The 15,796-nt window shown below is 37.3% G+C and overlaps 1 protein-coding gene and 2 pseudogenes across 1 annotated transcript in view; 2 read left to right on the top strand and 1 right to left on the bottom strand.

Annotated features, from left to right (window-relative positions):
* Positions 1-15,796, bottom strand: part of LOC145770413 (peroxisomal ATPase PEX6-like) — a 187,050-nt gene that overhangs the window by 44,349 nt on the left and 126,905 nt on the right. The window contains exon 13 of the mRNA XM_082582057.1: positions 6,010-6,145. Within this exon, the coding sequence (XP_082438183.1) occupies positions 6,010-6,145 (136 nt within the window). The remainder of the gene's footprint in view (positions 1-6,009; positions 6,146-15,796) is intronic.
* LOC145775544 (uncharacterized) lies at positions 2,935-3,755 on the top strand (annotated as a pseudogene).
* LOC145775525 (uncharacterized) lies at positions 10,487-10,975 on the top strand (annotated as a pseudogene).

The raw sequence follows: 15,796 nt of genomic DNA, 5'->3' as shown, positions 1-15,796 counted from the left end.
GACCCATGAAACAAATTACTGTAAATAGAGAGCTAAATACAAAATGGTCAAGAAGCGTACCATTACCAATTGAAACATTTCGTTTGTGCAATATTGAGCATATCCTAGCAAAGATTGGTAATGACATGATGAATGGGGATTGGGGAAGGCCAACCAGCTGGAGAAAAAGCGTGCTTATATCATTACACAAAGATATAGGTGGCACAAAGGAATGTACTAGCTAAGGGTGTTCATTAGGGTGTAACATTTTTCCAAAAGTATGGCAATAATATGTTCTATAGGTGGGAAGTGGTGATACTAAAATGCTCTAAAAAGATTTTTGACAATAAATCAATTTTTGAGGTTCCACACTTAACTTGAAAATATTCATATTTTTAGCTATAAAATGTCACACGACCTATTAATACTGTTGTTTTTGGCAAGGCCTTTGTTGTTGTAGAACAGTTGTATATGTGTAAGAGAGTTTTAAGTTTGTCTGGTCATGAAAAATAACTAAACTAACTTCTTCCTAGCTTTATTGGCCTAAATTTAAAGGCATAAAATAATTTTAAAACTCTTAATTGAACACCATTTTACCGTAAAATGCAAACGGTGATATCTAAAGTAGAACAAATGTTACGGCAGCAGATATCTTTAATTTACATAAAACAACATGTCCAAGAAAAGTAACCAACAAAAAATCAAATTGGAATCAAAAGACACATCACATCTTATTTAATTTCCTTCAACAAAGCTGTCATGCTTGTCACAAATCCTCTAACAGCATTGTCTATTTTCCGTATCTTTTCATTATCCATGGAATCTTCACTATTAACCAGCACCTTCTTTTCCTCTAGGCAATTTTTACACACCCAATTAGCTTTCATTTGCCATTTCATTGTTTTTGAATGATTTCCAATCACCAGGTGAACCAATTGAAATAGCTGGAGAACATTTACTAGTAATATAAAAAAAAAAGATTTCAAAGGCCTATTTGTCCAAACAAGTTTCTGAGTGTCAATTGATGGAACAGAAATTTTCTTAACATTTTCAACACTAACAGGTGGTTGGTCAAAGTTTGGTGGTGTTTAGTCGAAACCTTGCTCTCCAGGAGTCCAGGTAAGACCAGATGCCAAAGTTTAGGGGGTTCAGGTGTGGGAATGAAGGAGGCCATTCTTCCTTGGAAATGAAAAACGGCACATTGGCTGAAAGTCAGTTTTGTGTTCTCTTAGCTCCATGTGAAGGTGCAGAATCTTGTTTCTTTGCCCAAGGCAACAATGAACCTTCATGAATATCATTTTTAGGTTCAATTTTACTCCTTGGTCCACAAAAATTAATGGACTCCTTCCTGATTCGTTGACTGTGGACCACAGTCCTCACACCATCACTGATGCCGCCTCTTGTCTCCGAGTGACTACCCAGAGTTCCACGTCACCCTCTCTTGACCAAACACGATCATTTTGACTGTTAAAATGATCAAATTTCAATTTTCAAATTTCTTCTCATTGCTTAACACAAGGCTTGGTAGCGTGCCTCCTCCTTCAATGCGTGAGAGCAGAGTTCTGGCTCTGGAGAGATGTTTCACAATGGTATTGGCATTTAGCAAAGTCTGTTTCTTCATTGTGTTTGAATGAACTCATCATCAAATCCTTCATGAGAACTGTGAACATGGTTCCATAGACCACGTTCGCTTCCTTTGCCAGTTTTTGAATTGGATCTCTAGTATCGTTAATTATTGATGACCCTGTATAGTGTATAGTAGGGGTCTGCTACTATTCGGTGAGTTCCTAACCTCTAACCCTTAACCCTATCCCCTAACCCCAAACCCTAAAACGGCAATGATAATTAGGCTACGGTAACCAATAATTTAAAAAAAAATTTAAAAAATCCCCCGTTAAGGGATCGGACTCACCGAATCGGACTCACCGAATTGGACTCACCGAATCGGACTCACCAAAACGGGCCATTCCGGTATAGTAGTGTATATCATAGCCATATATTCTAATAGGTATTATAATAAGGTAAAACCTCAATTGCTAAGGTAACAGGGATCAGTTGTCAGTAGATGCAACAGAAAATATATTTCGCACTTGCTAGTGCATCCTTGCATCAGTTTAGTTGCATCACTTGCTTTCTAGATATGGAACAGGGATCGTTTCAGAATAAGACTAGGTCAGAAAGCGAGGCAGACTCCGACTCAGCTAAGCAGCAGCCTAGAGCAGTTAGCTACATGTATTATATCATACATATACTTATCCCAACCAAGCCAAGGAACCATCAATGACAAACAGTTGCTTACAAATTATAAGCATATATTATAATATAAAACAATGAAAACTATTAATACTACAAAAAGTGCTCAATGCTAAGCAAAAAGGCAAAGCAGAGCAAATTAAATCAAATATAGTTATTACTATCTGAAGCCTTTACAATATGAAGAAAAGCTTCAGATAGTAATAACTATATTTGATTTTATTATAATATAATGTATGTTTGTAGAAATTTTACAGTTGATGGCAATTGTACAAAAAGATAGTGCAAAAATGTAAGAAAAAATACTACAAATGTTGTAAGCACATTGGGTTATTTACAGTACACAGAAAACAAATGTTGCAAAACATGATTTGATAGGTAATATAAAATAGGTATGACATTCTGATAATATAATATGTAATGTATCCTTTTCCTAACATTTGCAAACAAAAAAATTAAGTGTAAAACATAAATAAGCCCCTATTTTACCTAATTTGCATATTCGAAAGTGCTATATTTCAACCTGAGTGTGGAACTTGAAAAAATCGTTTTTATTCCCTAAAAATTGGTTTCTGCTATCAGTGAGGCATTTCCCACCTGTTAGAAACATTATTGGAACAAAGTGAAAATATTATTCAAAAAGTGTTACACCCTAGTGTTCATTAAGGTTCAGCAGTCAACCCATTGCATTTTGTCATAGTTATGGATGCTTTAACAGATGAACGGGATAAGACAATGAAAGAACTTTTGTGCGCTGACGATTTAGTGCTTGAGGTGGAAGAAAAGTACGTCAGATGGAAAAAAGCATTAGAAAACAAGGGTTTAAAAGTGAATGTAAATAAAACGAAAACAACAAGAACACGGATAAAATGTACAAATGATGTATTGGTAGTCAATGTTATAGATCCATGTGCAACATATGGCAAGAGAGTAATGAGCAATTCTATACAATCTATTAAATGCAAGAATTGGGTGCACAAAAGATCTTCAGGCATTCATGGAAAATTGATGAGTGGGATGCACTTTGAATGTAGAAGATGTGAAGGTATTGTCGCTGATGAAACGTACGCAAAGCATGTGAAATTGGGATGCGATAAGATAGAAGTTGTTACAGAGTTCCGCTATCTACGAAATATGTTAAAAATAGATAATTGCACCAGCAGAGCAGTGATGGCAAGGATACCTGCGAGTTGGAAAATATTTAAAGAATTGTCAGGCACACTTTGTGGCAGAATGCTTTCTCGTAGATTGACAAGAAGGTTGTACAAGGCGTGTGTGAGAAGCATAATAGCGGAAGTGAATGCTGGGCGATGAAGAGGGAAGATATTAGGCAAATGCAGACAACAGAAATGAGGATGGTTAGTGTGATGTGTGGCAAGGCACTTCTTGATAAAATTAACAGTGATGTATTGAAAGAATGAACAGATGTTGAGGATATTGAGGAATACTTGCGTGGTCATCGATGGGTCGAACATCTTAAACAAATGAGAACAATTTCACAAAGTAAGTTTGAAATAAGGTAGTGATAAAAAAAATGAGAAAAGAAAGACAAAGAAAACATGGGATGAAACCATGAAAGATGACATGACAAAACGAAACCTAAAAATTGAAGATGCTAACAATAGATAGAGATGGGGATCGCTGCAAACAACTGGGCGACACTGATGTTTCGAGATAGGATAGAGTAATGAGCAATTCTATTCAATCTATTAAATGCAAGTATTGGGTGCACAAAAGATCTTCAGACATTCATGGAAAATTGATGAGTGGGATGCATTTTGAATGTAGAGGATGTGAAGGTATTGAAGCTGATGAAATGTACAAGAAGCTTGTGAAATTGGGATTAGGGTGTTGCAGGCACCCTCGAAAAGATTAAACTTGGTCAGACAATTCGGATTCCACTTTAGTCCTACCATTAATTACAACTTCTTCTTTAACAGATTAATCATTTTTGATCAGCTATGGCTTCCCATATGAACTCCCTCCATTTTGCTCTGTTTTTAGTTTTTGCTAGTACTTGTGGCATATTTTTTATTCTGGTAATTTGCTTGATATTGTCAAAGTATTTCATTTTTTGTCGTCCATTTGTCCGTTCGTACAACATGTGGCAAGAGAGTAATGAGCAAATCTATTCAATTTCGTCCCTTTATTTGTTTGCCTTATACCATCCGAGTCAACATTAAATTTTCCAACAAGTTGCTTCTTGCTATATGTCCAAAATATCATGATTTTCTGAGGTTAATATTGTTAAGCAGACTCCAGTCATCGTCTATTTGTTGGGTAACAAATTTATTTGCTTTTCTTTCCATCCAGCTGATATGTAACAGCCTTCTGTTGTACCACATTTCAAAACTTTTTAAAGTCATGTTTTTTGCACGTTCAAATTTCACATCCATACGTGGCAATTGGGAAAACGAGAGTTTGCAGTAATCTTAACTTTGTGTTCTTACCAATTGACCTCTGTTTCCACACAGTTGCAAGTGATATCAAAGCTGTTTTTGCCATTGCAATTCACCTTGTAATTTCTGTGGTATCATTGTAACGTCTTTTATGACAATGCGCAAATAGCGGAAACTACTTACATTTTCAACAGCATTTCCACCAATGTATAAGCTTGGACAAATTTTATTTGTTTTACTGATGGCCATCACTTTTGTTTTTGTGGGATGTAATTGCAAACCGTATTATTCACTTCTTGACTTGATTCTATTCAAAAGTTCTTGCAGTTCCGTTGCACTTCCACCGACCAACACTATGTCTTCAGTATATCGAAAGTTGGTTACGATTTTTCCTCCAATTTTCACAGAGCCATCAAAATTACAACTGATGATAGCAATAAGAATGCAAAATACTTTCTAAGAAATCTATTAGTCCATTTGTTGTCTAAATTTATCTAAATTTTTGTTGTCTAAAGCTATCACATAAAGAAACATACAGCATATAAAATGTGATAAAATATGAAATAAAACTAAACTTCATTACAATCCAAGAAACTAGCAGTTGGATATGACTTTTCGTTTTTTTCTGATTGGGTCATGTATATTATCATTTGCAACAACCTGAAAAATGCAATAGATTGAGTTTCGCTTTTAGAAGCATGATCAATTGATCATTGCTTACTTTACAATGTAGTTATTAACAACCTGTTTTAGCCTGATGCTGTGAGTTCACTGTGGTAATAGCGAATTGCACTAGATTTCGAAACACAGTTCCTTAGTCATGTGTAATGACGAATCTTTTGTTTGGGTTGCTGTCTGATAATGGATTAGGTGACGTAGTTCTTCCCTTTCGGCACAGTTGTTGGGTATGTTTTGAGAAGAGATGAAGTTTTGAAAAAAGCGCTACGGTTGCGAGTGGAGGATTGCAAGAAACAAGAATTATGTGGAAAAGGCAAGTTGGGAAGAAAAGCAGCAAAGTGGTCTTGCCAAGAAAGGACGAGTTAGACATATCGATTTGGAGGCAGGGTGTGAAGGCAATTGTGACACATGGAGGTGAATCCGACCACACTCGGTAACATCATAGGATTAAAACTGGACTACTATTGTATAGTCTATTTTTCTCTTTAATTGTTCAAATACTATGAAGTGTCTATAGCAAGTACATGTCTGTGTTACCTTTCACTGTTATTGAGTGGTATGAAATAAGCATAGAACTAGGTCAGTAAATCTGACACCACAAAGCAATGTAATGTGGTCATGAATTTCACAAGGTTAAGAAAATGAAACTCATCAACCGATCATGAATCATTCACCCTAAAATTGAACAAAACAAATATACCTTGGGTAAGCCAATGTTATCAGCTTGGTCCAACTGCATAAGATGTAAGGCTTCTAATACGTCATCATTGGATAACCTCACACCAGCCATGGCTAGATAATCTTCTTCAATCCATGTTAGCTTTGTTCCGACAGCACTAAATTTTATAAAAATATGACTAGTAAATTGCTACAGGATTTTAATACAAACCTTTTATTGGGGGCCTTTCAACATATTTCGATGGACGACAAGTGAATCTCCGTGCTGCATCCTGTGAGTACCATCTGCATTCAACCAAATGAAAAACGAAACTTGTCAACCAACAGCCTCTACCCGGATGGCACAGCTACAAGGGGGCAATGAGCAAGTTCAATCGCCCCCTGCAGCTCAACATCGAAGGCTACACAACAAGCAAGATCAAAGTTGTGGAGCAGCTTGCCCATACCAACCGGGCACTTGTCATTCTTTTCCAAGAGACTCACTGCACCTCTGCAGATCGACTAGCTAATCCCAACTACATGCTAGCCGGGTCTACCCTAAACAGAATGCATGATGTTGCCACGTTTGTGCATGACAGCCTGAAGTGAACCAGCACACAGCAGCACACCTTTGTCGATCAACTTCCAACTGATGCCGAGATGGAGTGGGAGTGCAATGTGCATACGTATCTCAGATTACAACATCGTCAATATCAACAGTACAAGCCCCCACCCTCGCGAATGTTGCCATCATCCCTTCCAACGTACTCCTCTCCTAGTCTCTACACTGGCGATTTTAACTGCCAGCACACCGACTGCGGCTATAACAACACAAGCAGCGACGGAGAATTGCTGGTTAACTGAGTTTCTACAAATAATCTTACCCTCTTATTCAACCCAAATGAACCAGCCAGTTTCCACTCTGGTCACTAGAGAACAGGGACAAACCCTGAATTGGCCTACGCGAGTGTTGACAGCTCTCTTTCAGACAGATGTGTGCTGAGAAGTTCCTGCGTCCCAACACTGGCCGTCCCTCATCATCGTCCCTAAACTCGTGGCTCCTGTCCGGAGTTCACGGGTTAAGCAATAGAACTCCAAAAAAAACAATTGGAATCAAAACATTGTAACTGCCGAGCCAGTTATATACCATGCTGGGGCTCTGAGTGTGCGACTCTCTATCGCTCCTACCTAAATGCTACACATGGTATTGCTTCTAACACCGCCGCCACCAGATTACTTGAGCGACTGGATGCAAAGAAGCTTGAGTGATGGAACGAAGCCATCCAAACTATTACTTTTCACACTCAAGCCGCAAAGCATGGATCATCATCAACAACCTCACTTGACACTCAGCAAATTCCCCTCACCAGGGCATCGTTTCTGCAAATGCCATTGCTTCCCAGCTGCTCTCCAGCTGGTGCAAAACAGGGTCTACAAGACAAAGGACTGCAAGGCATCTCACCTTGTCGCAAAGGAAGTGCCTGCCCCATGGCATGTGGAGATTTGACCCCAGAAGAATTCAACACCGCTTTTGGCCTAGTGAAATTACACAAGTCTCCAGATTCAGATAAGATCTACCCTGAGCTCGTGCTCCATGCGGGTCATGCCATCAAGTCCTGGCTACGTAGATTCCTTTCTTCCTGCTTGCCCCACCTACAATCCCAAAAACTGAAGAGCTTTAGTAGTTACTACAGACGAGAAAACATTCTCACTCTCTAGACACAGTAAGGTATACAGTATATCAACTGGAAATCATACAGGGAGTCATATTTACAAAAGGGCCTTATTTTCTGCCTATATGGAAAACTGACCAATCAGAAGCCGTTTTGCATTCTTACGTCATTTCATCTGCAACGCTGCTTTTGCGTGATCGCAAGTGCGCTGGTTTGCTCTTGAGTTGCCAGTTCCCTTGTCTAGTGGAAAAGTTTAGCTTTTTTTGGTCCATTTTCACCAAATTTCTTTCGATATTGACCATATTTTGCGCGAATTTGTCATATTTCGGCTTACTTTTGAGCTTGTTTTATCATTTTTGACGAATGGGCCACCTTTTCAGTAGCAACTGGACTGAAAATTTAAAAACAAGTCGGTTCAGTTTTGCTTTTATTTCTGATTATCACAAAGAAAAACAAATGTGCCAAACATAGCAGAGGTCTAGAAAAGTGATAGAGTAGCTAGCCTATAGCAAATACGCTATAAGTTTATAGTTATCCTTGTATAACAAAGCACGCATAGAGAAATGTATTCTGAAAGAGTAGTATGTACTATTGAATAGTTTGCCTGTCTTAACCTCAACTTTTCACTTGCTAGGAAAATGCTACTAATTAGCAAAATATATGGCGATATACAGTGCTGTATGTGAGTTTTTTTTAACATCTTATGATGGAGTACCGGTACCTTTATTTAAGTTTCCTCGAAGATAAACACCTTAGAAAAGTAAGTCAATACAATAATTTTTTGCTGCAATTTATTTACCGTATTTTTATTAATGTATAGCCTAGTTGGTGGAATTATCAAGTGTTATAATATAAAAAATGTACTGAAAATACACTGGCAAAGTATAAAGTATAGTAAAGGCTGTTGCATCTTCAAAAATGTTTTGTTTTTACCTGTAGCCTACAAATATTACTTTTCCAAAAAGGTATGCAGTTAACCACTCTAAAGTAAGAATGCAAAATATTACAACAAATAGGCGGTGTGTTGAGCCATTGCGGTTTAAAAAAGCACACTTTCATGTATCTCATAATATTTGTGCACATTATCAAAGTTACTGAATGCAGATTCGTTAATAAAAATAACGGAATCTTTATAATTAGGCTATCTGATTCTTACACTGCATTTTATCTTTTAGCTTTGGACCATTGGACAAAAAAAGCATCTTACCCCTGGCCTACATCTCATTCCTATGTAGCCTATGCTGCAAACATTTCACTGAAGCAGGCATATGGTAATTAATTAGTCATCGGGCAAAAGGCGATTTTGACTGAGGAAGAAACGTATGAATTACGCTTCAAGGGTGGAAACGTTCTTCCCTTCTTAAAAAAACAATGACTCAAGATGATGTTCTCACTACTCATACAATAGGTGTCCGGTAATTTCATCGCAGTAATTTCATCGTGGTAATATCATCATGGTAATATCATCGTGGTAATTTCATCGCATGGTAATTACATCGCAGTATATCACATCGTCAGGCAATTACATCGCAGTATGAGAGCTACGTAGGCTACCAGCTGCGTTCTGGCGTTATCTCACCAACTGCGTTCTTGCCTAGCTGCGTTCTGCGGCTACCACCTACAAGCTGCGTTCTTGCCCAGCTGCGTTTTGCGGCTACCACCTACGTCCTACAAGCTGCGTTCTTGCCCAGCTGCGTTCTGCGGCTACCACCTACATTCCTACAAGATGCGTTCTTGCCCTAACGAACTTTGATTGTAGTGTTGTTGCTGAGTTATGTCTGTTTATGGTTTAAAAGAGTTACCTCTCTACCCAAATTGAACTTTGATTGCTATCTCACAGGCCACATTTTGTGTCATTTGTTGAAGTCAGAATTGCGTGAAGGTTGGAAGATAGATTGTGTTTGGAATTTTGCTAAGTAGACTGGTAGATCCTTCAAGATGCCTCTGCAGTACGTCGTAAGCATAAGAAATAAGATAAAGCTTATTGATCATAGTCATCTATTTGTGAAAGAGCGAACAAGTGGAGTAAAAACTTTTTGGAAATGTGATCAGTTTTATGCAAGAAAGTGCCATGCAAAAGTTCATACAGATGAAGATTCTGTTACGCAACGTGTTGGAGAACACAATCATGCAGGCGATATTGCTCGTGTTGAAGCTTCTAAAGTGATTAACTCAACTAAAGAAAAAGCAGTCACAACTCAAGAAGGAACACATTGCATTGCAACAAATGCGTACGTCGGAGTATCCCAAGCAGTTGCAGGCAAGCTACCAACACCTTAGTGCTTAAAAAGGAATATACGAAATGCTAGAAATGTAGCAGCCCAAGTTCCCGCAACTCCAGTATGCTTACTCCAGTTAAGCATTCCTCCTACATATAGGATAAGCCATTCAAATCAACCATTTCTTCTGTTCGACAGTGATGATGGATCAGACAGGATTATTTTATTTTCTACTCGGAGAAATTTGCATGTCTTATCCAGTGCACATAACTGGTACGCAGATGGGACTTTCAAAACAGTAACCCCTTTATTTAGTCAATTATACACAATACATGGTATCATGAATGGTGACGTTTTGCCGCTTGTTTACGTTTTAATGGCCAACAAAACCGAAGAAAGTTACAATAAACTTTTGTCACAATTAAAAGTTTTAGAGCCTACCTTAGCACCAAGAACAATTATGACTGATTTTGAACGTGCAGCAATTAATGCTTTTAGAGCAGTTTTTCCGAACTCAGATCAACAAGGTTGTTTTTTTCATTTCTCACAATGTATATTTCGATCCCTTCAGTCAAATGGTCTGCAACAAGTGTATGAAAGTGATGCTGATTTCGCATTGAAAATACGTATGATTGCAGCCATTGCATTTGTTCCTGTCTCAGATGTGGTAAGCTCTTTTGAATTTCTAATGGACAACAATGATTTTCCCGAAGAAGCCCAGCCTGTCTTAGATTATGTTGAGGATACGTGGATTGGACGGCCAAACCGTCGCTAAGTACGTCGTCCCCCCTCGCTGTGATCATGTTCTATGGAATTGTTTTAATGCAGCCAAATTATGTGGTTCTAAGACAAACAATGCCTGTGAAGGGTGGCATCGCTCATTCAACGAATTAATTGGGGCATCTCATCCTACCATCTGGAATTTTTACAAATCTTGAAGGATGAACAAGCAAGAAATGAAGCAATAATGGAACAATATACAGCAGGTGCAGAAATTCCCGGTAAGAAAAAGAAATATAAGGATACTGCATTGAGAATTCAAAGAATAGTCAACAATTTTGAAAATCGCAAAATTCTGGAGTTCTTAAGAGAAATTGCACATAACTTGTCGTTTTGATTAAAAAGCAACTGTCTCAGATATTTTTAAAATGGTTACTTCATTTTAATTTGCTTATTACAACAACTTTGAATTTTAATGGGTTTCATTTACTTTATCATCCGCCTTTTCACTTTAAAAAAATGGGTGGACGTTGACGAAGACAATTAAATTACTGACGATGTGGTGTCTTGTGATGTAATTACAATGCGATGACAATGTATGCGATGTAATTACCATGTGATGAAATTACCACGATGAGATTACAGTGAATCCATACAATATTGCTCGTCATTGCATCCAAGTTGAATGGGCAATAAAGAAACACAAATAATATCACATTTCCTATTATTAAAATAGTTCTGTTTGTATTATTACAAGAGTACATGGATATTTACTGGAATACTGTTACAAAAAAGTACGTTGCATGCACTAATTACAAACCTGACTAGAGGATTAGCGGAATGGCCCGTTTCGGCTAGTCCGATTGGGCTGATCCGATTCGGCTAGTTCCCTATTGGGCTACAGTCTTTAGCGGTTAGTTCCCTATTCGGCATTTTTTTGAAAATCCAACGATAATCCTTCTGTAATCCAACAAAATCCAACATCGTTTCTTTTGCATTCCGACAAATTTAGCGAAAAATGTTTGAATTATTAAATTTCTTTTATAGTTGAAATTATCGAAGCTTTAGATGAGTGGGGTTTTGACCTAACCATTGAGATCTTAAAACTAAAAAGCAAATTAAATTTATTTTTGAACTATTAATGTTTGCTCAGATAAAATTGACATGTATCATGCGTCGCCGTCTGCATGCAAACTTAGAATATATTAGAATCCTCAACTATTACAAAATTCTAAATCCAACGACGCCTTCTGTTTATTTACAGTAGAGAATTTTGTATTTTGATCTCGAAGCTTTAGATGAGTGGGGTTTAGACCTAACCACTGAGATCATAAATCATATTTATGACACCGACATAGGCGCCGACTTTTAATTTTGCACGGGGTGGCGGATAGCACAATATGGCAACCTAAAAACTTTCAAACTGCATGTTTTTGTTTTTTACTAAGCGTGTTTCGTAGATGCAATTGTCTTTTCACACCTGATTTGTAGCTCGATTATTTACAAAACAACTTTACAACAAACCACAGGAAGTATGTCGTGAATTTTATTGTTACGTTGTCGCTCCGACATTTAACATTTGGCAAAAGTATTTTTGCGAACGGCAGCTCTGTCAATCCAACTGTTAATCAACTGGTCAAGTTTTAAGCTTCAGCTTGATAAACATTTAAAATTAGGATGTGGTTCTATCGCTGTTGCGTCATGGTAGATCACAAGTAGGTTTTTATGCGCCTGAGTGCACTACTAAACGATCGCTCCGCCTCGCAGGTGGTGGAAGGCAACGATAAGTATATTTTCACAATGCAGACCACGTTTGGAAGCATTAATGATCTTGTTTCATTGCTTGCAAATAGATCAAACAGTTGCGACAGTTGAACGCTTTTTCGGTGGCATCTTTAAGCTGAATAAAACTGGAATGTCGGGGAAAACTTTTACTGGACGACTTTTTGTAATTTTTTCTATGATGTAACAAGCAACTCCTAACTTATGTCAGACCAATAAATTCCCTCCTCAAACTTTTACAGGACAACTTTTCGTAATTTTTTCTATGATGTAACAAGCAACTCCTATGTAAGACCAATAAATTCCCGCCTCACAATTTGTCACGCATTGACACGCAATATTACATTATTACTGCATGAAGTAGATAACAAAGCAGAAATTAAAGCAAGAAGTAGATGACAGTACACTCCAATTGAAATCGGAAAATAATTCAAAATGCAAAATCTTGACTAATTGAAAAAGGTTGCTTTCATTATTGGAAATTGGCAGGGGGTGTAGCTTTCCTCGAATAGAATCATGTAAACGTGTAAATTTGCAGAACGTTAAAACTGCTACATTACTAGGTGCACTTTTTAAATAAAAACTCAAAAAGTTTCGAAAATTGCATTTTTTTTAAATGAAATTTGAAAATAGATATTCATTTAGGGGGTGGAGCTATAAATCATCGAGATAATTTTATTTCCAAGTATTTTATAGCTGGCATAATTTATAGCGATATTATGAGCAGTTTAAAATTTTTCAAAAAAGATTTTTGAGGGAGGCAATGGAAAGATCGTATTTTATTGATTAATAAATCCCATTGTAAACCTAACAAATGTAACAATGACTTATGACAAGTAACAAATAAAACGATCGCAACAACAACAAGGAAAAAACTCGTAGCCATGTGTTGCGTAATCTTCACGTAGCTTGCTTGATGTTACGCGAGTATCATGCTTGTGACAAAAACAATCATTTTCTTCGCAATACTGTATTGGTTCACCTCTTGCTTTACGTTGACTTGAAGCGAAAACCAATGATCAAAAAAAGATTTAAACGTCCGTTCAAATTACATTTATTTGCAGTAAGTAATGTAACTTAAACGGGGTGGCTGCCATCATGCCATAGAGGTTATGGGGTGGTGTGGCTGGCCACCCCGTAAGTCGGCGCCAGTGGATGCATTAGACATTTGCATTTTTGTAATGATTTTCAAGCGAAACAGAAGTGTTTTGTTAGTTGTTCGAGTGTGTTATTGTTCAAAATACATGTAAAAACTTACATACGAGTTATTAATTAGAGATTAGCATAAATTTGATGCTTTAAAACAAAGTCATATATTATCATATATTTCAAAAAATAAAGTCATATTTTTCAATTTTTTAGGTAAAAAAAATGGCCCTAGTAATAAGTATTAGCACAACATCACTATCAAAGCAGTTGTAATTATTAGGGTAGGCCAGTCCGTGGTGCATTCCCAGGTCCAACGTCAATGCAGGTGAACAATGGTTGCGATTATTACAATTCAAGTACTTGACATTTCTTGGCACATTTTCTCAAATGATCAAAATATAGTCATCATAACACACATTATTACCTGATTTGTTGCCACACAAGTGTGGATGCGAGCCTTGCATTTCTCATCACGTCGGGAACAACGCCAGTATTTCTTAAGCCCGTCTGGACTATATTGAGCTAGTTGAAACATGTAGCCATCATGTAGAAAAACCTCACCTTTGCGCTGCGTACTAATCGATTCCTCTGCCATGATCAAGTAACATCAACTGAGAGTCTAACGAAGGAACTAACCAAAGGAATTTCAGGTCATGTAACGCCGAAACCCAGGTTTACTCTAAACTGCCACTTAGGTTTTAACTTCATCTTTTATGGCAAACGCTATTTGGCAACTGTCTTTTTTTCGTTGACACGTTTTGGCTGAGACTTCATCTCATTAACCCCTATTGGTAATCATGAAAACTGTTATTTTCATGTAAAACACATATTTTGAACGAACCCAGACATCAAAACTCGTCATTTTTACATTGATTCAACGTCTGCAGACGTTTAATGAATGTAAAAATGACGGATTTTGCCGTCTGGGAAAGCACTCAAAGGTAAACACTGGATAAAATGCAAGAATGCAAAAGATACCATATTGTCGAATTAAAATACAAAATCCTCTAAATAAACAGAAGAACCGGACATACATTTCTCTGTTATCATTTTTAATGTAAAAATTCCTTTTGTGGTCCCTTTGTCTGAAACAAATAAAAACTGTGCTGTTGAAATTTCCGATTGTAGTTTTGGTCTCAATCTCATCAACATGATTCGGAGTGAGCTGTTTGTTACGTAATTCACAAGGCTAATTGTTCTGTGGAGTGACCATTCTGTTGCTCCGGTTTTTTTTGGTAAAGTTATGAATATGGAACGTACCATATCACTGGGGATGTAACCGGTGTCATGAATATGATTTATGATCTCAGTGGTTAGGTCTTGACTCCACTCATCTAAAGCTTCGAGATCAACTATTGTGGAATAAAATACAAAATTCTCTACTGCAAATAAACAGAAGGCGTCGTTGGATTTAGAATTTTGTAATAGTTGAGGATTCTAATATATTCTAAGTTTGCATGCAGACGGCGATGCATGATACACGTCAATTTTATCTGAGCAAACATTGATAGTTCAAAAATAAATTTAATTCGTTTTTTAGTTTTAAGATCTCAATGGTTAGGTCTAAACCCCACTCATCTAAAGCTTCGATGATTTCAACTATAAAAGAAGCGATATTACAACATTCTCTAAATAAACAGAAGACGTCGTTGTCCATTTTATGTGAGCAAACAGTTAAATTTAATAGTTCAAACATTTTTCGCTAAATTTCATTTCAATTTGTTTTTCTTTGTCGGAATGCAAAAGAAACGATGTTGGATTACAGAAGGATTATCGTTGGATTTTCAAAAAAATTGCCGAATAGGGAACTAACCGCTAAAGACTGTAGCCCAATAGGGAACTAGCCGAATCGGATCAGCCAAATCGGACTAGCCGAATCGGGCTGTAGCCGAAAAGGGTAATAGCCGAATCGAACTAGCCGAATCGGATCAGCCCAATCGGACTAGCCGAATAGTAGCAGACCCAGGATTAGTGTTCATAACTTTACACTTAAGTTATATTGATCTATGGTCAAAAATGCTACAAGGCAAAACACGAATAAATTAAAGATTAAATGCATAAACATTCAGTGAAGATTGTAGCTTACAAAAACCTAACAAAGATACCTAACTAACAGCCTAACAAGAGCCTAACTAAGATAGATTTGGTAGTGTAATTTCTTGGTTGCTGCCAGCGCTTCCACTGGGGATAGGAGAACAAGTTCAACGTTAATTGTTTCTGGTGCAGATGCGATGCCTTTCTCGGAAATCTTTCACTCAGTTGTGAAAGTCATACCATAATGCCATTA

Source organism: Aplidium turbinatum, chromosome 1, assembly GCF_918807975.1.
Source record: "Aplidium turbinatum chromosome 1, kaAplTurb1.1, whole genome shotgun sequence".
In the NCBI taxonomy this organism is placed as follows: domain Eukaryota; kingdom Metazoa; phylum Chordata; class Ascidiacea; order Aplousobranchia; family Polyclinidae; genus Aplidium; species Aplidium turbinatum.
This window is presented reverse-complemented; position numbering and strand designations above follow the sequence as displayed.